The 15,655-nt window shown below is 48.3% G+C and overlaps 1 protein-coding gene across 2 annotated transcripts in view; it reads right to left on the bottom strand.

Annotated features, from left to right (window-relative positions):
• LOC135817204 (rho GTPase-activating protein 7-like) overlaps window positions 1–15,655 on the bottom strand; it is a 31,953-nt gene that overhangs the window by 15,209 nt on the left and 1,089 nt on the right. The window contains exons 1-6 of one of the 2 annotated variants that reach the window (XM_065330333.1): window positions 12,765–13,157; window positions 11,283–11,354; window positions 10,400–10,493; window positions 9,452–9,506; window positions 8,753–9,203; window positions 5,387–5,531 (exon numbers count right to left, since the gene is read on the bottom strand). In XM_065330333.1, the coding sequence (XP_065186405.1) occupies window positions 5,387–5,531; window positions 8,753–9,203; window positions 9,452–9,506; window positions 10,400–10,493; window positions 11,283–11,354; window positions 12,765–12,936 (989 nt within the window). In that variant the 5' untranslated portion in view covers window positions 12,937–13,157. Of the gene's footprint in view, window positions 1–5,386; window positions 5,532–8,752; window positions 9,204–9,451; window positions 9,507–10,399; window positions 10,494–11,282; window positions 11,355–12,764; window positions 13,158–15,655 lie in introns of those variants that run through there. The other variant, XM_065330334.1, reaches the window with a different exon arrangement.

Below are 15,655 nucleotides of genomic sequence, written 5' to 3'. Positions count from 1 at the left end.
ATTGCCTATCAGCAGACATTCTGAGTCAGTTCATGCATCAGTAATCCTCACAAGCACAAACAACCCTGTTCTGAAGTGGACTACTACATACTTCAGCAGTAAATCTCACTTTTTAGTATGATTACATGTAGATGGTGAAACCCTCCAGCCGTTCTTGTCCATATTCATATTCATAGTTGAAAGGCCCATTGTGGTACTGAAAATTGAAACCTCTTTAGGTTAATCGTCGATGAGCTACGACAAAACTGGTCAACGGGATCTTGGGGTGAGACTTCTTGATTTTGGAAAATTCAAAAATGCGTCCTTGATTGCAATCATTATGGGGGTGGGGCTGGGAGACTACTTCGTCCTATTCCTGGCCCCAGTGAGCTGTTTTCTGAATCAGCTGCATTGAATCTGGCACGTATGTGCTGCTCTCAGTGGCAAGTTTCCAATGGGCCCAAGACGGAAAAATGTGTAAAGTTCGATCCTTGAACTTTGTTACTTATTTCGAGCACACCCACCCAACATGCGAGAGCACTCTATTTTGACTTCACTTCTTGTGAACATAAACAATAAGAACAAAGAAATGCAAATCACTCCAGATTATCAGAACTGGACGGAAGGTGCTAGAAGCAGTAGAAGAAGATAGAAGGATCCAGAACCGGATGTGTACAATACGATGACAAGCTAGACCACATAGGTTGGTTGATTATGAACACGTGTCATGTGCAGGTAAGCCGTACATGGATGGAGTGTCATGCGATGGCATAGCAAGGCACAAGATGACTGTGCATGAGAATTACAAGCAACACATACAACATCTCCCCCCTTAGGAAAGAAATCGGAGGAATACTCAAAAGAACAAAGCACGATAATATCGACAGAAAAACAGCTGCGACAAACTTGCAAGAAATCGCATGATAACTCTGAGAGAGACGGAGAGACAGTCAAATCTCTTCAATGAGGCGACTGGGGGCATGTCGGGCACGCTGCGGCCGGCCGGGTGCCGGAGGACTATTGGGAATCTCAACAGACTCCGGTGGGCTAGCGGGCAGGAAACGCAGCTGATGCCGGTTGCGATGGATCGTGCCGCTGGGTACTGCAATCAGCAGAGACCGATCAGACAGCGATGACTTAACAGTCCTTCTCTCTGCTGATCTGCAATCCACACGGCATCACCAGGCTGCAGGGGCTGGAGAGGTTTGGTCCGGTGACGTGTATCAAAGTTATCCTTTGACTGTGCTCGGCGATGTTGCTCCCACTCCCTCAGCTTCTCACCTGCAGGGAGCGTCGGCAGGAGAGTGGAGGGTTCCACCGGTAGCGTACCACGGAGGCTGCGGCACATCAGTAACTGTGATGGCGAGAACCCGCTCTGAAGTGGCGTGCTACGGTAGGTGAGGAGAGCCAGTTGGAAGTCGTCCGACTTCGCTAGAAGCTGCTTGATAGTGCGCACTGCATGCTCTGCTTCCCCTTGCTTTGCGGGTGATGCGGCGAGCTCGTCACATGATCAAAGTTCCATTGACAGCTAAACCGGGCGAACTCATCACTTGCATACTGCGGCCCATTGTCCGTGACGAGAGTCTCAGGCACACCGTGCCGGGCGAAGATGGCTTTCATAGCAGTGATGACAGAGGCAGACGTGGTGGAACGGAGAGGCAAGGCTTCAACATAGCGCGAGTAGTAGTCGACAACCACCAGGTATGTTGTGTTACCGAATTGACACAGGTCAGAACCAACTCGCTGCCACGGGAGTGAAGGAAACTCAGTCGGTCGGAGAGGTTCCGGAGGTTGGCTACAGTTGCTGGCAGCATGTGCGACATTGCGTAACAGCAGAAGCGACATTCTTCCAGGACGGCCTCCAGACAGATTGGCGGGCCTGCGCCTGGCACTTGACGATACCGTGATGAGCAGACGTGTGCAACTTGCGGATGACCATATCACGCAGAGATGCAGGCACAACCACCCGTGCACCATAGAAGATACGACCGTTGGCAACAGAGAGATGCTGGCGGGCGGCAAAGTATGGGAGGATGTCAGCAGGGACGTCCTTGCTGTGATCAGGCCAGCCAGACTGAACAAATTTAGCAACTTGCTGCAGGACGCGGTCAGCCTGGGTGGCATCTCGTAGGGCAAGCGAGAATCCAGACGACATGTACTCTTCGCCAGCTGAATCGGCAAGAGAAGCGATCTCGTCACTGAGAAAAGACGAGGTAGAGACGGTGGTAGGTAGTGGTGCTCGAGAGAGAGCATCGGCCACAACAAGATCACCGCCGGGGACATGTTCGGCAGTGACGTCGAAACGAGCCTGTCGAAGTAGCAGACGCTGGCAACAAAGTGGCACTCGATCTAGATCACGGCTGTTTACCAGGGGAACCAAGGGCTTATGGTCAGTATGCACCGTGAATGGCTTGCTACCAACGAGATACTGGGCGAAGTACTCACATCCCCAGACGATGGCTAGAAATTCTTTTTCAATCTGCGCATAGTTGCGCTCGGCGTCGCTGAGAGATCGGGAGGCGTACGCGACAGGTTGCCAGCCAGCTGACTGCTGCTGGAGGAGAACAGCTCCCAGACCATAGCCACTGGCATCAACTCGCAGAAGAGTTGGCTTAGAGACGTCGTAGAATGCTAGGCAAGGAGACTGGCTAGCGAGTTGTTTGAGTCGTTGGAAAGCTTCTTCTTGGGAGCATCCCAACACCAGACCGTGTCAGCGTGGAGGAGCAATCGGAGCGGCTGAGAGACGGTGGCCATTTCCGGCAGAAATTTGCTGAGATAATTAAATATACCCAGCACGCGACGTAGCGCAGGGAGATCGGCTGGTGCCTGGAGATCGGCTGGTGCCTGGAGATCGGCTGGTGCCTGGAGCTCGTAGATAGCGGCGAGGCGCTGCTGACTGGGGCTGACTCCATCAGCGGAGACGACATGGCCCAAGAACTCAACTGACGATTGGCGAACATGTTCCTTGTCGGGGTTAAGGGCGACACCAACATTGCGCAGGATTGATCGGACCTTCTCCAAGGTAGCATCGTGCTCCTCGACCGTCGCACCAAAGACCAGGATGTCGTCCATGAAGACGCACAGCCCTGGAAGGCCATCCAGGTATTGCATTAACTTGCGCTGGAATATTTCTGGCGCCGATGTTATGCCAAACGGAAGCCGGCGGAAGTAGTAACGTCCAAATGGCGTGATGAACGTGGTGAGCTTAGCTGTTTCAGCATCAAGAGGCACCTGCCAGAAACCTTTCGCTGCATCCAGGGTGGTGAAGCATGTTGCGCCACTCAGCTTTGCCAATGTCTCGTTGACGGTGGGCAGGATGAAGGTTTCGCGCTTGACCGAAGCATTCAGACGTCGCAGATCTACGCATATCCGGACGTCGCCGTTCTTTTTGGCAACGGGCACCATGGGTGCGTACCTGTCCGTAGGCTCTGTGATCTTTGTAATGACATCGGCAGCTTCCATGCGGACAAGCTCTGCTTTGACCTTCGGCAGGATCGGAATCGGAACGCGACGAGCTGTTGAGCACTGGTACGGAACGGCATCAGGCCTCAGAGCAATCTTGACGGGCTCACCCAGCATGCGTCCAAGTGGTGGCTGCTTCGCTTCTGAGATGCCTTTGAACACAAAACCCATTGCTAGTGAGGCTTCGCGACTCAGGAGGTTGGACTTGCCCCGTGTCAGAACGTGAATCTCCAGCTGGTGCTGCGAGGAACTGAGCTTTGGGCTGGACAAAGTTGCGCTGAATGTGCCTTTGCAGTCGATGCGATCACCATTGGCTCCTGTCAACCGTGTTGTAGGAGAGCTCAGAGGCGGTGGTGACTTGATGGATTCGTATGTTGCTAGAGTAATCACAGTGATATCCGCTCCAGTGTCAATCTTGAACGGTACGGACTTCCCATACAACAGCAGATCACACATCCATGGACAGCTGCCTGATGCGATACTATCTAAATCCAAGTAGGCCCAATCCTCAGTCACACCCGGATCGTCCTGTGTGGCCAGAGAATGTGCACCAGAGCTACTGGATTGCCTGGAAGATGAGTGTGACCCCTTCTTGGATGAGCGACACACGGGCGTAATGGCTTTTCTTGGAGCAGCTGCGGCAGATAACATCCCGAGCAGGACAGCGGTCGCGGGTATGGGACTTACCACCACAAAACATGCAGAGATTGTGAGACTGACTGCCGGCAGGTCCATCAGACTTACTCTTGAACGATCCTGCGCTCTTACGAGGAGCAGCAGAAGCACCAGCGACAGTGGCTGACGCAGGTGTAGCACTGGCATGGCCGCGCTGTGAGGCGACTTGCTGGCGGACGAGCTCGCACCCGCGAGCTTTCTCTGTAGCCTTTTCCAAGGTCAGATTGTCCGTCAGCTGCAAGTCCGTTGCTAATTTCTCATCTAGCAAGGTGGCAACGAAACGGTCACGAATGCGATCGGATTTGTTATTTTCGAACTCGCATGTCTCAGCTATCACGTGCCGACGATGGAGAAACTCTTCCACCGTCTCACCTGGACGCTGCGCTGCACGCTCGAACACCATCCGCTCGTGGAATAGGTTCGTCTTCGGGGTGAAATAGTCACCAAACTTCTTGAGCACTTTGTCGAAGTCTTTCTAATCAGCATCTGCGTCAAACTGAAGCTGGAGGAACACAGGCTCAGCGTCCGGACCCAACGCATATTTCAGAGCTGCTACCTGGACCTCACCATCTTCCTTGTGAAGCTTGGTAGCAAGGCGGTAGGTCGAGAATCGTTCTCGCCACAGAGGCCATTTTTGCGGGGCAGAAAAGTCGAAGCGGTCAGGGGCCGGGGCTGTGCGGGTTGACATTATTCTGACACCATGTAAAGTTCGATCCTTGAACTTTGTTACTTATTTCGAGCACACACCCAACATGCGAGAGCACTCTATTTTGACTTCACTGCTTGTGAACATAAACAACAAGAACAAAGAAATGCAAATCACTCCAGATTATCAGAACTGGACGGAAGGTGCTAGAAGCAGTAGAAGAAGATAGAAGGATCCAGAATCGGATGTGTACAATACGATGACAAGCTAGACCACATATGTTGGTTGATTATGAACGCGTGTCATGTGCAGGTAAGCCGTACATGGATGGAGTGTCATGCGATGGCATAGCAAGGCACTAGATGACTGTGCATGATAATTACAAGCAACACATACAACTCATGTGTAGCACATGCAACAAAATGTAGTAAAGAGAAGCAATGGCGCACGGCATGCTGAGCGTCCACATTTTCACGGAAACTTCAAATTAATTTGCTGACATGCTTGGTGGAAACCAGGCAGTAGAGGTTCAGGATATGTGCAATTCAGTCACACATCCACTCAAAGATCCATGGACCTCACTCTCAGTATACATGTAAATAGGGAATTCCTATACACACACACCTTGTTGTGACAGTCAGCTCTTCAGTTCCCGTCCCTTCCGTTTCCTCGCCATCCTCATCGACTTCCTCTTCCTCGACCAATGAGTTAGCCTGCTTGTGGTGCAAGATGACACCTACTTCACCGAAGCTACCCATATCCACTTGAGCTGTGAGGTACATATATGGACCACAAACTCACAAGTAAGTATTCTGTGGTTAACACAGCACATCTGTCACCATGCCCTCAGAGTACAGACAACTCTGCCAACAGACCTTGCTTCAACAGTAACCATTCAAATCTGTCCATACGAACCACATGTCTATGCAGTTTGCAGTGGTTGAAGAGTCCCATCACCAGGAGTGTGACCGGCCTGCCTTCTCAGCCATGTTGGACAGGTTTGCTATTCTACTTTACAGTGGCAAAACACCGCTTTCCCTAAAATCGGACCATCGCCTACAACTAGTGTTGGGAAGAAGGTTCGATGGTTCGAATGATCTTCGTTTTCGAATTCAAAAGAAGGAGCTCAATTCAAAAGAACCTTCGTGTACATATTTTACTTGTACACACTGCACTTGTACGCGCCTGTAGCTGTGCGCTCTGGTCGAAGTCGCGTACGTATGATTTACTGCACGAGTACAAGGGCAATACCGGCTGATACATGACCGAGCGGCGCCAGCTGTGAGGTCATGTATCAAGCCGGTATTGCCCGTGTACGAGTGCGTACGAGGCGCAGTAAATCATTTATTGCATGCTTGACCCAAACATTCCAGAAAATGGAGAGAAACCTTTCCGACTTTCTCAGTCTCCCGATGCACTTGTTCAGTGGTAAACGTCGTTTGTGGTTTTGAAATTCTCTATTTCTTTACGATATCGATGGTGTTGTTGTTCGTGATTGAGCACTGCGTGTAGGAACAGGAACTGAAACTGGGATGGGCTCCACACTTCGTCTCGAACGCATTCAGTTCGTCAAGTTCGTTGGCTGCTCATCAACGCATCGATATCGATGTCAAGGTTGCATTCACCTGCTGAAGCGGCTGGTTCAGGTGGGTGGAACAAGTAAGTTATTGTCAGCTCAGTTACATGCGCGCGCATGTGGTCTGTCATTCTCGTGCTTTGTAGTTTGTAGTCAGATCAAGTTAGTTGCTGTTTTGTGTTTCAAATTTGAAACTCCGAACTGTAGCAACTTGATCTGATCACGAACCACAAAGTACAAGAATGACAGTCCGCATGCGCGTACATGTAACTGAGCGGGCAATAACTTGCCGGGCAATACCGAGAAATACAGACCGCTGAGCAAGAGCGCTCATTGGCTGTAGTACAGGCAACCCTCACGTGACATGCAATAAATTTTGCATACTGTAATTTCACAAATTTTCAGTGTACTTTATTTGTGGTACTTTCGGTGCGCCTGTTTCATGCCTAAAATTCCAATACACCGAACAAACACTAACACACATAGTCCAATAGGGAACTGCTACTCTGCACCTAAATTTTCTGTTCACCTAACCTGGCCTTTTGCCCTCATACCGAAAATATTGAGGATCTAAAACTTCTGAAATTAGAGTATCACACATTGGTCCTTGATCTGAGGCACACTCGGGCGGTATCTTGAATATCCTGGCTTGCGGGTGCTTTGTAATTTTTTGGCCTATGTGACAATGTCTATATGTATCGCGGAGGACAACTTTGTATGCTGCACTTCAATAGAAGGTTGGAACATTCGTTCGTTTGAAACAGAAGGATTCTTTCCTCATAAAGAACATTCGTCCCAAAACTCCTTATAGCTGAAGACAAGCTCTGCCTTCCACACCAAGCTTACCAAATGTTTGTGGCTTCAGTGCATAACTGGACACCAGGAGTCGTAGCATATAGGGAGACAACACGAGATCATAATATCCTAAACGATGTGCATTTCGAGAACTTTCCACCCTGATTTGGAAGTTCTACATGATCCGTGGTCTTTGCAACGCGCGATCTTGACCTGCTGTAATCCAAACGCGGCCCAGACAAGCAATGCAATAATTATGCGAGCGTGTACGAATTGGCGCTGCCCCAGGGGCGGCTGCAACTGGCAGCCCGGGCGTCCAAACTCACATGATTTATCACTACAGCCACCTGTATGTTGTCTCCCTATATGCTATGACTACCTACTGGTCATAACCATCACCTCCTGCAAGTGGACACAGGGGCAAGTATACCTCACCTAGCTTGCATATACAATACATGTACTAGTATGCCCTACAATTGGGGTTGATATTTTTTCTTCAGGACAGTGATCAGACCGGCGCTTTGGCCGAGTGGTTGTGGGCTTGCCTGCGAATCACAAGGTCCTGAGTTCGAGACCCGCGCTGGGAGCAGGGAGCGTATACTGTGCTAAAAAAGGCGGTGATGCATGCGTGAACCACTATACATGCAAGGAACTGCGCCAGCACCCACGGGCAACTGGGTACTCACTACTCGGAGTGAGGGTAAGGGCCTGGTCAGACTGCGGCAAAATCGAAATAATCCTGGGATTATAATCTGAATCTCCATAGTAACTTGCCGCCAGAGCGGCAAAAGCGAGAGTTGACGCTCCAAACAAAGGGAAGAACGGACCACGCTTTTCCGCTCCAAACAGGATTTTGACGCTGATACACCATTGACGCTGATATTCACCGATTTTTTCATCTCAATATCGAGGAGCTAATTGGCCACGGACAACAACAAAACCCATAAGGATGGTTGCAAGGATTGCACTGAAGGTGTTGGCGATCCCCAAGGTGAAGGAATTTGACGTCGTTCGTGGAGATTACCACTTGACGCTCGAAATGAAGTTTGAATTTTCATTTTCCCCACATGTGTAGTGTGATCGCGATTCAAATTCTGGACGCTTTTCTTTTTTCGTCAGGCACCGAAAATTTGCCGCAGTCTGACCAGGCCCTAACATGGATGCAGCTAACGAGGTTCGCCCCCCTGTCGGGCATTGGTTGTGAGAGGTACCACCTCACCCTCGCCGTTAGGCTCTGCATCTTCCACCCTGGTATCACAGGCACGGTGGTGGCCTGGCACGAGCGAAACTTCCTAAGCTGATTGTGTTCTCAACGCAATTGTATAGCCGGTTGTAACGTGGACGTGCGAACTTTACTTTTTTTTTACAGTGATCAGACAAGAATTGTAATTTTCCTGACATGCATTTATAAGCGAAAGGAAAACAAACGCCATTCTCTTTCTTTCAAATTTAATGCTCAAGGTGACCACAGGTTCTACATGGTATAGATGTCGGCCTAACTGTTGTTTTTGAAACAGACGGAAATACTTTTAAAACGCACTGAAACGCACCGTAATTGAGCTCAAGCGCTTGCTTAGCAACACACTCACAAAACACAAGGCACCCATGCTCCGACTCACGCATTGTGGAGGCGTCGGATGAGTCCTCGACCAAGCACAGCTCTTCTTCCTTGAGCTGGGTGCCGTCTACTAACGACGACGGACCAGAGTCAGGCCTATCATCCTCCGAGATAATCGATGCTTGACGACAGTAGGCTGCTTTGGGTCTCGATGTGACACGGGCTCCACGTCCCAATTTCACACGCGGATTAGGGCAGGTTCTCCGGCGAGAAGTAGAACCCTTCTCATCGTCACCGTCATCCTCCTCCTCATCTTGCTCATCTATCTCTTCATCGGTAACAGGTAGCTGGCGGCATATATTACTCGTGCCTAAAGACGGTTCTGTGTGATGACGCTGCTTCGAATGGACTTGTTTCCTAGCCGGCGCTATATTGCTACCTCTCAACTTATCAGAAACGTTGGTAGGCTCGAGTGTAGTTGCAATGGACTCATCATCAGAATCATCCTCCCGCTGCAGAGATGAGTGTTGCACAAGAGTGTAGACACATAAATCCATCGTTAATTTTGCTTAGAGATCAACACTAGAACTCTGGCTAGTAAAGGCTAGCCAACTAGTAAACAGTGACTCAAACTCTGTTTGCTCAGCTTGTGAACTACAGCAACAGATAGAGAGACAAGAAGACATGCGGGCAAAGCTGAAAATTTGGCACATTCCTTGCCTTGGTTGGGTGTATGTGTACATGTGCAGCATTGACTTACATCTGGAATGCACCGGATGCCAGCCAGAGCACATTGGTTGAGCAACTGCAGTCGACTACAGGAAGTACACAGGAAACCATGCCACAAACACTAGCACGCTCAGACACAATACAGCAAACGCACAGCTGTGGGGACCAGCCAACATGCCCGAAATGAAGCTAATACTGACTCACAATGTGTACAGGTGACGTAACTGATGGCATGGGCTGGGGAAGTGTCAACAATACTTAGAACAGGAAAAGGAGAGAAACATCAAAAGATGCTGGTTGCAACACACTATATGTGGGTGAATTGTAAAGGTATTTTTGAAGTGCAGTCTGTATTGGCTATAGAGTGACCGGATATAAGAATATATCGGCTACAGTGATATTGGTACGAAATATCAAAAGTAAAACGTATGTTATCCAGTACAAATATCACTATAACCAATATTATCGGATGTAATGATATATCGGATATTATGATGGCAACAAAGAATCAAAACATGCATAACACACTATATTATTATCGGCTATAGTGATAACTCTAAAATACATGTAGCAATAATATCAAAGGCCCTATTTTTTACTTTCTTCACGTTGCTTATTTTTATAGTGATGCATGATTGTACATGTACATAACAGAATTTTTTTATGGAAATGCGGGCACTAGCACTGTCAACTATGCAGCATGCTCATTTGTCAAAACGCCATGCTGAGAAGTATTTCCTTGCCTTTCATGTGTCGATCGAAAAAAAAAAATCAAAATCGATCGTATCGCATATAGTGATGCATCGGTTATAGTGATAAAATCACGGAAATCAAAAGGGTACGCTATAGCCGATACAGACTGTACTTCAAAGTTCAAAGTATGAAAGGTCTACTATGTACTATGTGAAGTCCAGACAGCACTGCACGCTCAACAATACTAGTAGCACAACCTTTTGCTGTTGCAGGCCAGGAAACTTACTCAAGCAACGTCTGCAGTGCATCGGGATACGTCCTCAGCCAGGCATGATCATCCGCCAGCTTTTCCGCGTCAATCACGATGGGAAATTCTTGATCTACGCGAGCAAATCACAAGAAAGTGCAACATCACTCATCAGAGAAAAAAGTACTATGCATCCCATGCCTGCGGAGTCAATGGGTGTACGGCAACTACCCCATCAATAGAATGAAGATACACAGGGAATACTTAGTAATACCAGCATAATATTACATGCATTGTGTGGATTGTGAAACCAGTGCCTGTAATGCCACTCAATGCAGAACACCTCGAATAAGATCGCAAGACCTCTGACTTTTTTTATGCATGCCACCAAAACATGCACAGCAATTAGTAGACATCTATGGAATGGAAGGAAGGGAAGGGTACCGGTGCCTGGATTCGTAACCGCAACAGCCAGGTGCCAAGGGACCCTTAGAGCATCACCATGATCACTACTGTGCACTGTGGTTTTGAAATCATGGCACTATGCTGGCTAGTACATGTACATATACATAATATAGATGTGGAGGTGTGTGACACACTGCACTGCACGGTTTCATGTTGTGATATCGTGGAGGTACGCATACAATGACTGTTGTTATACTACAGCTCTCTTATCCGCATATCCAGGCAAGGGAACCGTTCGTAACCCTTACCACAAAGTACAAGTGCATTGTGCAGAGATCATAATGCAGTTAGGAAGTGAAACATTACACAAAAAGGATAGTACTGCAACTCCTTCATGAAAGCATGCTTGTGTTAGTGGAGTTAGATCATACGTGTGCTGCCAATGGCAATACATAAGGACTGATTGCCATTGCAATATTGAGACAAGGTACACAGATAGAAGCTGAAATGCACTTACTCTCATATTGTTGTGCATAGTGAGGGAATCCAGTGTGCTTTAACCATCGCAGAGCCAGCCGGCACTCTTTCTCTGCAGAAAACCAGCACATATCTCGTACAGGTGAGACGGCCGAAAAGGCATTGGTAATCAACGCTTACAAGGCATTTACTGGGCAACTGGCAAGTCCAGTATTCCTCTGTAAAGTGACAGGCCCCAGTTAAATGTCCCACTGTACATACACAATGAGACATCTACATGCAATAGCTGATCTTGCAGGGGCGTAGCTGGTTCCCCTTTAGGAAGGTGCATGGCCACATAGGTGTAGGATAGCTGGTGCATGTCATTCACAGTCATTATGTGCATTCTGACCCTAGTTCAAAATTTCAGGGAGGTACATGTGCCCCCTTGCCCCATGCAGGCTACGTGCCTCTTGTAGGCAGTGGATTTGGGGTCTTGTTATTACTGCCTCTTCGCTCAGTCTCACTGCATCGTAACACCAGCAGTTATGATGTTGAGTCTACGGGTCACCCCAACTCGTTGCACTGGTTGGCGTTTTCGCTACAATTCATTGATGCCTCTGGCATAGGGTACTGCCATTGCCAAATATTTGACAAATCAATTGGGATTGGCTACCCAGGTCTATATGGGCTGCGGTCCCTTTTTTCAGTGTTCACATTGGATGCAGCACCAATCCCCAGTGACTTGCTCTTGTTAGTAATACTAATACTATCCAGTAGGGTGCACTAGAAGAACAGTCCCACTGCCTTACATTATACAAAATGCATACCATATCTAAGGCTGCTGACTAGTTCATTGGCTCATCTTTTCAGCCCTTTTCTCTCCATCTGTACCTTATGAGCCTGCCACTCCATCCTGGTTCTGGATCATCATTTTCACACGCAGTTCAAGATCATGGCAATTTTGAGCCTAAGATTGCATCCCTGTTTGACGAAACCCTTCCACTACTGACATATGCATGAAGAGTTTACATGGAACATGGAATTGCGTATTATACATGTATGTCGAACCCGCAGGGTGTGGGGAACAGATGGAGGCGCCTGAGCTCACATGGCGAGCGATTGCGAAAGACAAATGAATGCTATTTGGCAGAGAAACAACAGGGTGGCTGTAGTCTCTGGGCAAGGAGGGCCAACACAAGGACAGTCAGTTACATAATCCTGAACACAACGACCGAGAGTACAATATACTTATTGTATTACAAATCTTGAGTACAAGTAAGTTCTAAAGTCTGCAGGGCCCCGGCGTAGATGTCAGGAAGCGAAGCCGTTTTCACAGGAACAATGTTATATCGTCAAGAAGGCTGGAAATGGTTCGTATCAAAACTCGTTCTTTTGCGGTCTGAGGCTGCGGCACACCACTGCTTGGATTACAACAAGTCAATGACATGCAGTAAGCACTGCAAGGGTAGAAACAATCCTTACTCGCATTGAGCAATTTGACCAAGGAACTATTTGTATACACTGAAATTTCCGTACGAACCTGGTGACATCTGAGGATGCGGAGAAGGGCTGTTGCTAACAGATGATGAGTAGGGAGAGTCAGTATTCATGGTATTAGGCAGGAGAGAAAGCGACCCGGAAGGCCTGTCATTGTCGCAGTCGACCTTCTCCAATGAAGTCGGCACTGCCATAGTTCTCCGCTCGATCTCCATTGGACTGCAAACTTCACGGCATCCTATCCTAGGAATCGTACCAGCTTCCGACGAATCCAACCATGAACAAACAAATGTCTGAAAGGACAAAACCGTTCACCAGTGTTCACTTTAGTTTTTCTGCTTTGTAAAATGCTAAAACCAAGGCAGAACGAGTGAAGCCTGTATGCAGCAGCAGGTGCAACCTTGAAAAAACTCAAAGATCAAGACTCAGAGCGAAAAAGGCACAAAGATATCGCGAGTATCGTCGACCTTGTGACCCCAGTCCAACTGTGTTTGAGAAACTGAACGATACGATTCTGTAACGGAATTCCGGAAGGCGTGTGCGCGTATGCAGTACACACGACTCATTGTATGTCACATGACAGTTGCCATTGCTACATCCAACCCCTGTTGTGCAGCCTTGATGGGATAGGCTAGCCCGTTCTGTTTTCACTACACGTGTCTGGACCAGGGTCCAGGGATATCTAGAGAGTCGTCAAATACATGTACCGCGTACCGGTATTTGACGACTCTCGCCTCGGATCCCCTGTAACCAGGGTAACTGTCCCTGCGCATGCATGCATGGTACATGGTCTGAACCAGGGAGTCGTAAAAGCCCGGGAGAGGACACGGGATGCGCGCACGCGGACGATGTTTGCCTCGGCCAGAAAGTGAAGCACGCTAGGCCGGCGCGGCCGGATCTGCTCGATCCACGGCGCTGTGCTCGTCTTCAGGGCAGGGAGTCCTAAAATAACAATATTTTACAACTCGTTGTTGACACCAATATCCGAAACTGGTGGCGAAGGAAGGATAAACATGATTGTATGTCTGTCAGACTCAGTACACATGGTACAGGGGTGGGGAGTTGAGTGTGTGTGTGTGTGTGTGGGGGGGGGGGGGAGGCGTGTGTATGTGCACATGTGCCTGTAATTTTGTGTGTGTTTGTACAGTGTTTGTGTGTGTGTGCTTGTGTGTGTGCGCGCGCACGTGCGTGTGCATTTTTGTGCACAATTCCGTTATGAAGTACAAATGATAGGTTTACCTTTTGTACACTCGCCAAGACTTCCGTTTCCTAAACGGCTCAAGTCACCGCGTACTCAGTATACGAGTAGAAAAGTGTTGAAATTATCAAGATTTATAAATAACGACCTGCAACCATGTACAATGTAGATAGATAGGGAACACACATTGATTGTTTTTAAAAGAATTTAGGCATTATCATGAATCATGGAACGAGTGCGTAATAATGCTCTATGTTGCGTTTTGACGATGCTGAAGGAAGGGAGCCGTTGCGATTCACTCACAACACACGCACAGAAGTCCACCCTGCAATTTCAGTGCAATTTCTGACACAAATTCATAAATCCACGAGTACGCCGAGGAAGCTCAGCGGATCCCCACAAGAACTTTCGCCCATCACCTGCAATGGAATATGGGCTGTATGATACGACCAGCGGCTAACACGGGAAGTGGCGTCATTTTCCACAAATCTCGTTTCATTCACAACCATTTGACTGCAATTCAGTGCAATTTCTGCCACAAATTCAACTCCACGAGTACGAGGAAGCTCAGCGGATCTCAACACGAACGTTCGCCCATCACCTGCAATGGAATATGGGCTGTATGATACGACCAGCGGCTAACACGGGAAGTGGCGTCATTTTCCACAAATCTCGTTTCATTCACAACCATTTGACTGCAATTCAGTGCAATTTCTGCCACAAATTCAACTCCACGAGTACGAGGAAACTCAGCGGATCTCAACACGAACGTTCGCCCATCACCTGCAATGGAATATGGGCTGTATGATACGACCAGCGGCTAACACGGGAAGTGGCGTCATTTTCCACAAATCTCGTTTCATTCACAACCATTTGACTGCAATTCAGTGCAATTTCTGCCACAAATTCAACTCCACGAGTACGAGGAAACTCAGCGGATCTCAACACGAACGTTCGCCCATCACCTGCAATGGAATATGGGCTGTATGATACGACCAGCGGCTAACACGGGAAGTGGCGTCATTTTCCACAAATCTCGTTTCATTCACAACCATTTGACTGCAATTCAGTGCAATTTCTGCCACAAATTCAACTCCACGAGTACGAGGAAACTCAGCGGATCTCAACACGAACGTTCGCCCATCACCTGCAATGGAATATGGGCTGTATGATACGACCAGCGGCTAACACGGGAAGTGGCGTCATTTTCCACAAATCTCATTTCGTTCACCCCAACTCAAATAAAAGTGAAGTACAATTAGGGATTTATCTTGCATTTCCATCGCCTCAGAATAAATTAACTTCGATAAACTGTGAGAGAATGAGTGAGGCAGCTGGAAGAATTGAGGATGAAAATAGAGATCAGAAGACTCGACGGAGCAATCGTCTCCGTGCTCTAAGAGAAATCGGAGAATGTCCCAATTAGTATTTCAAGAAGACATCACAATTTTCGAAAATAATAATTTCCTTGCCTCGCAACACCGTTCCCTGGCAGCGTTCCCCGGCAGCGCGAGGCAAAGATGTTTTCTGGGAATGTGTGCCGTGTCCTCTCCCGGGCTTTTACGACTCCCTGGTCTGAACTCAATCAGCTGTGGACATGACGTCATCGAATTCAGAGTGCGGACTGTGCTGGCTGTGTGATCCAGGGAGTCGTAAAATACCGGTATTTTACGACTCCCTGGTGTGATCCCACATTTCCCCTGCATGAAAAATGCTCGATCGAGACGCGAATTTTT

The sequence above is a fragment of the Sycon ciliatum genome, chromosome 5, assembly GCF_964019385.1.
Source record: "Sycon ciliatum chromosome 5, ocSycCili1.1, whole genome shotgun sequence".
NCBI classification, from domain to species: Eukaryota; Metazoa; Porifera; class Calcarea; order Leucosolenida; family Sycettidae; genus Sycon; species Sycon ciliatum.
Note: the sequence above shows the minus strand (reverse complement) of the source record. Positions and strands in the feature narration are given on the sequence as shown.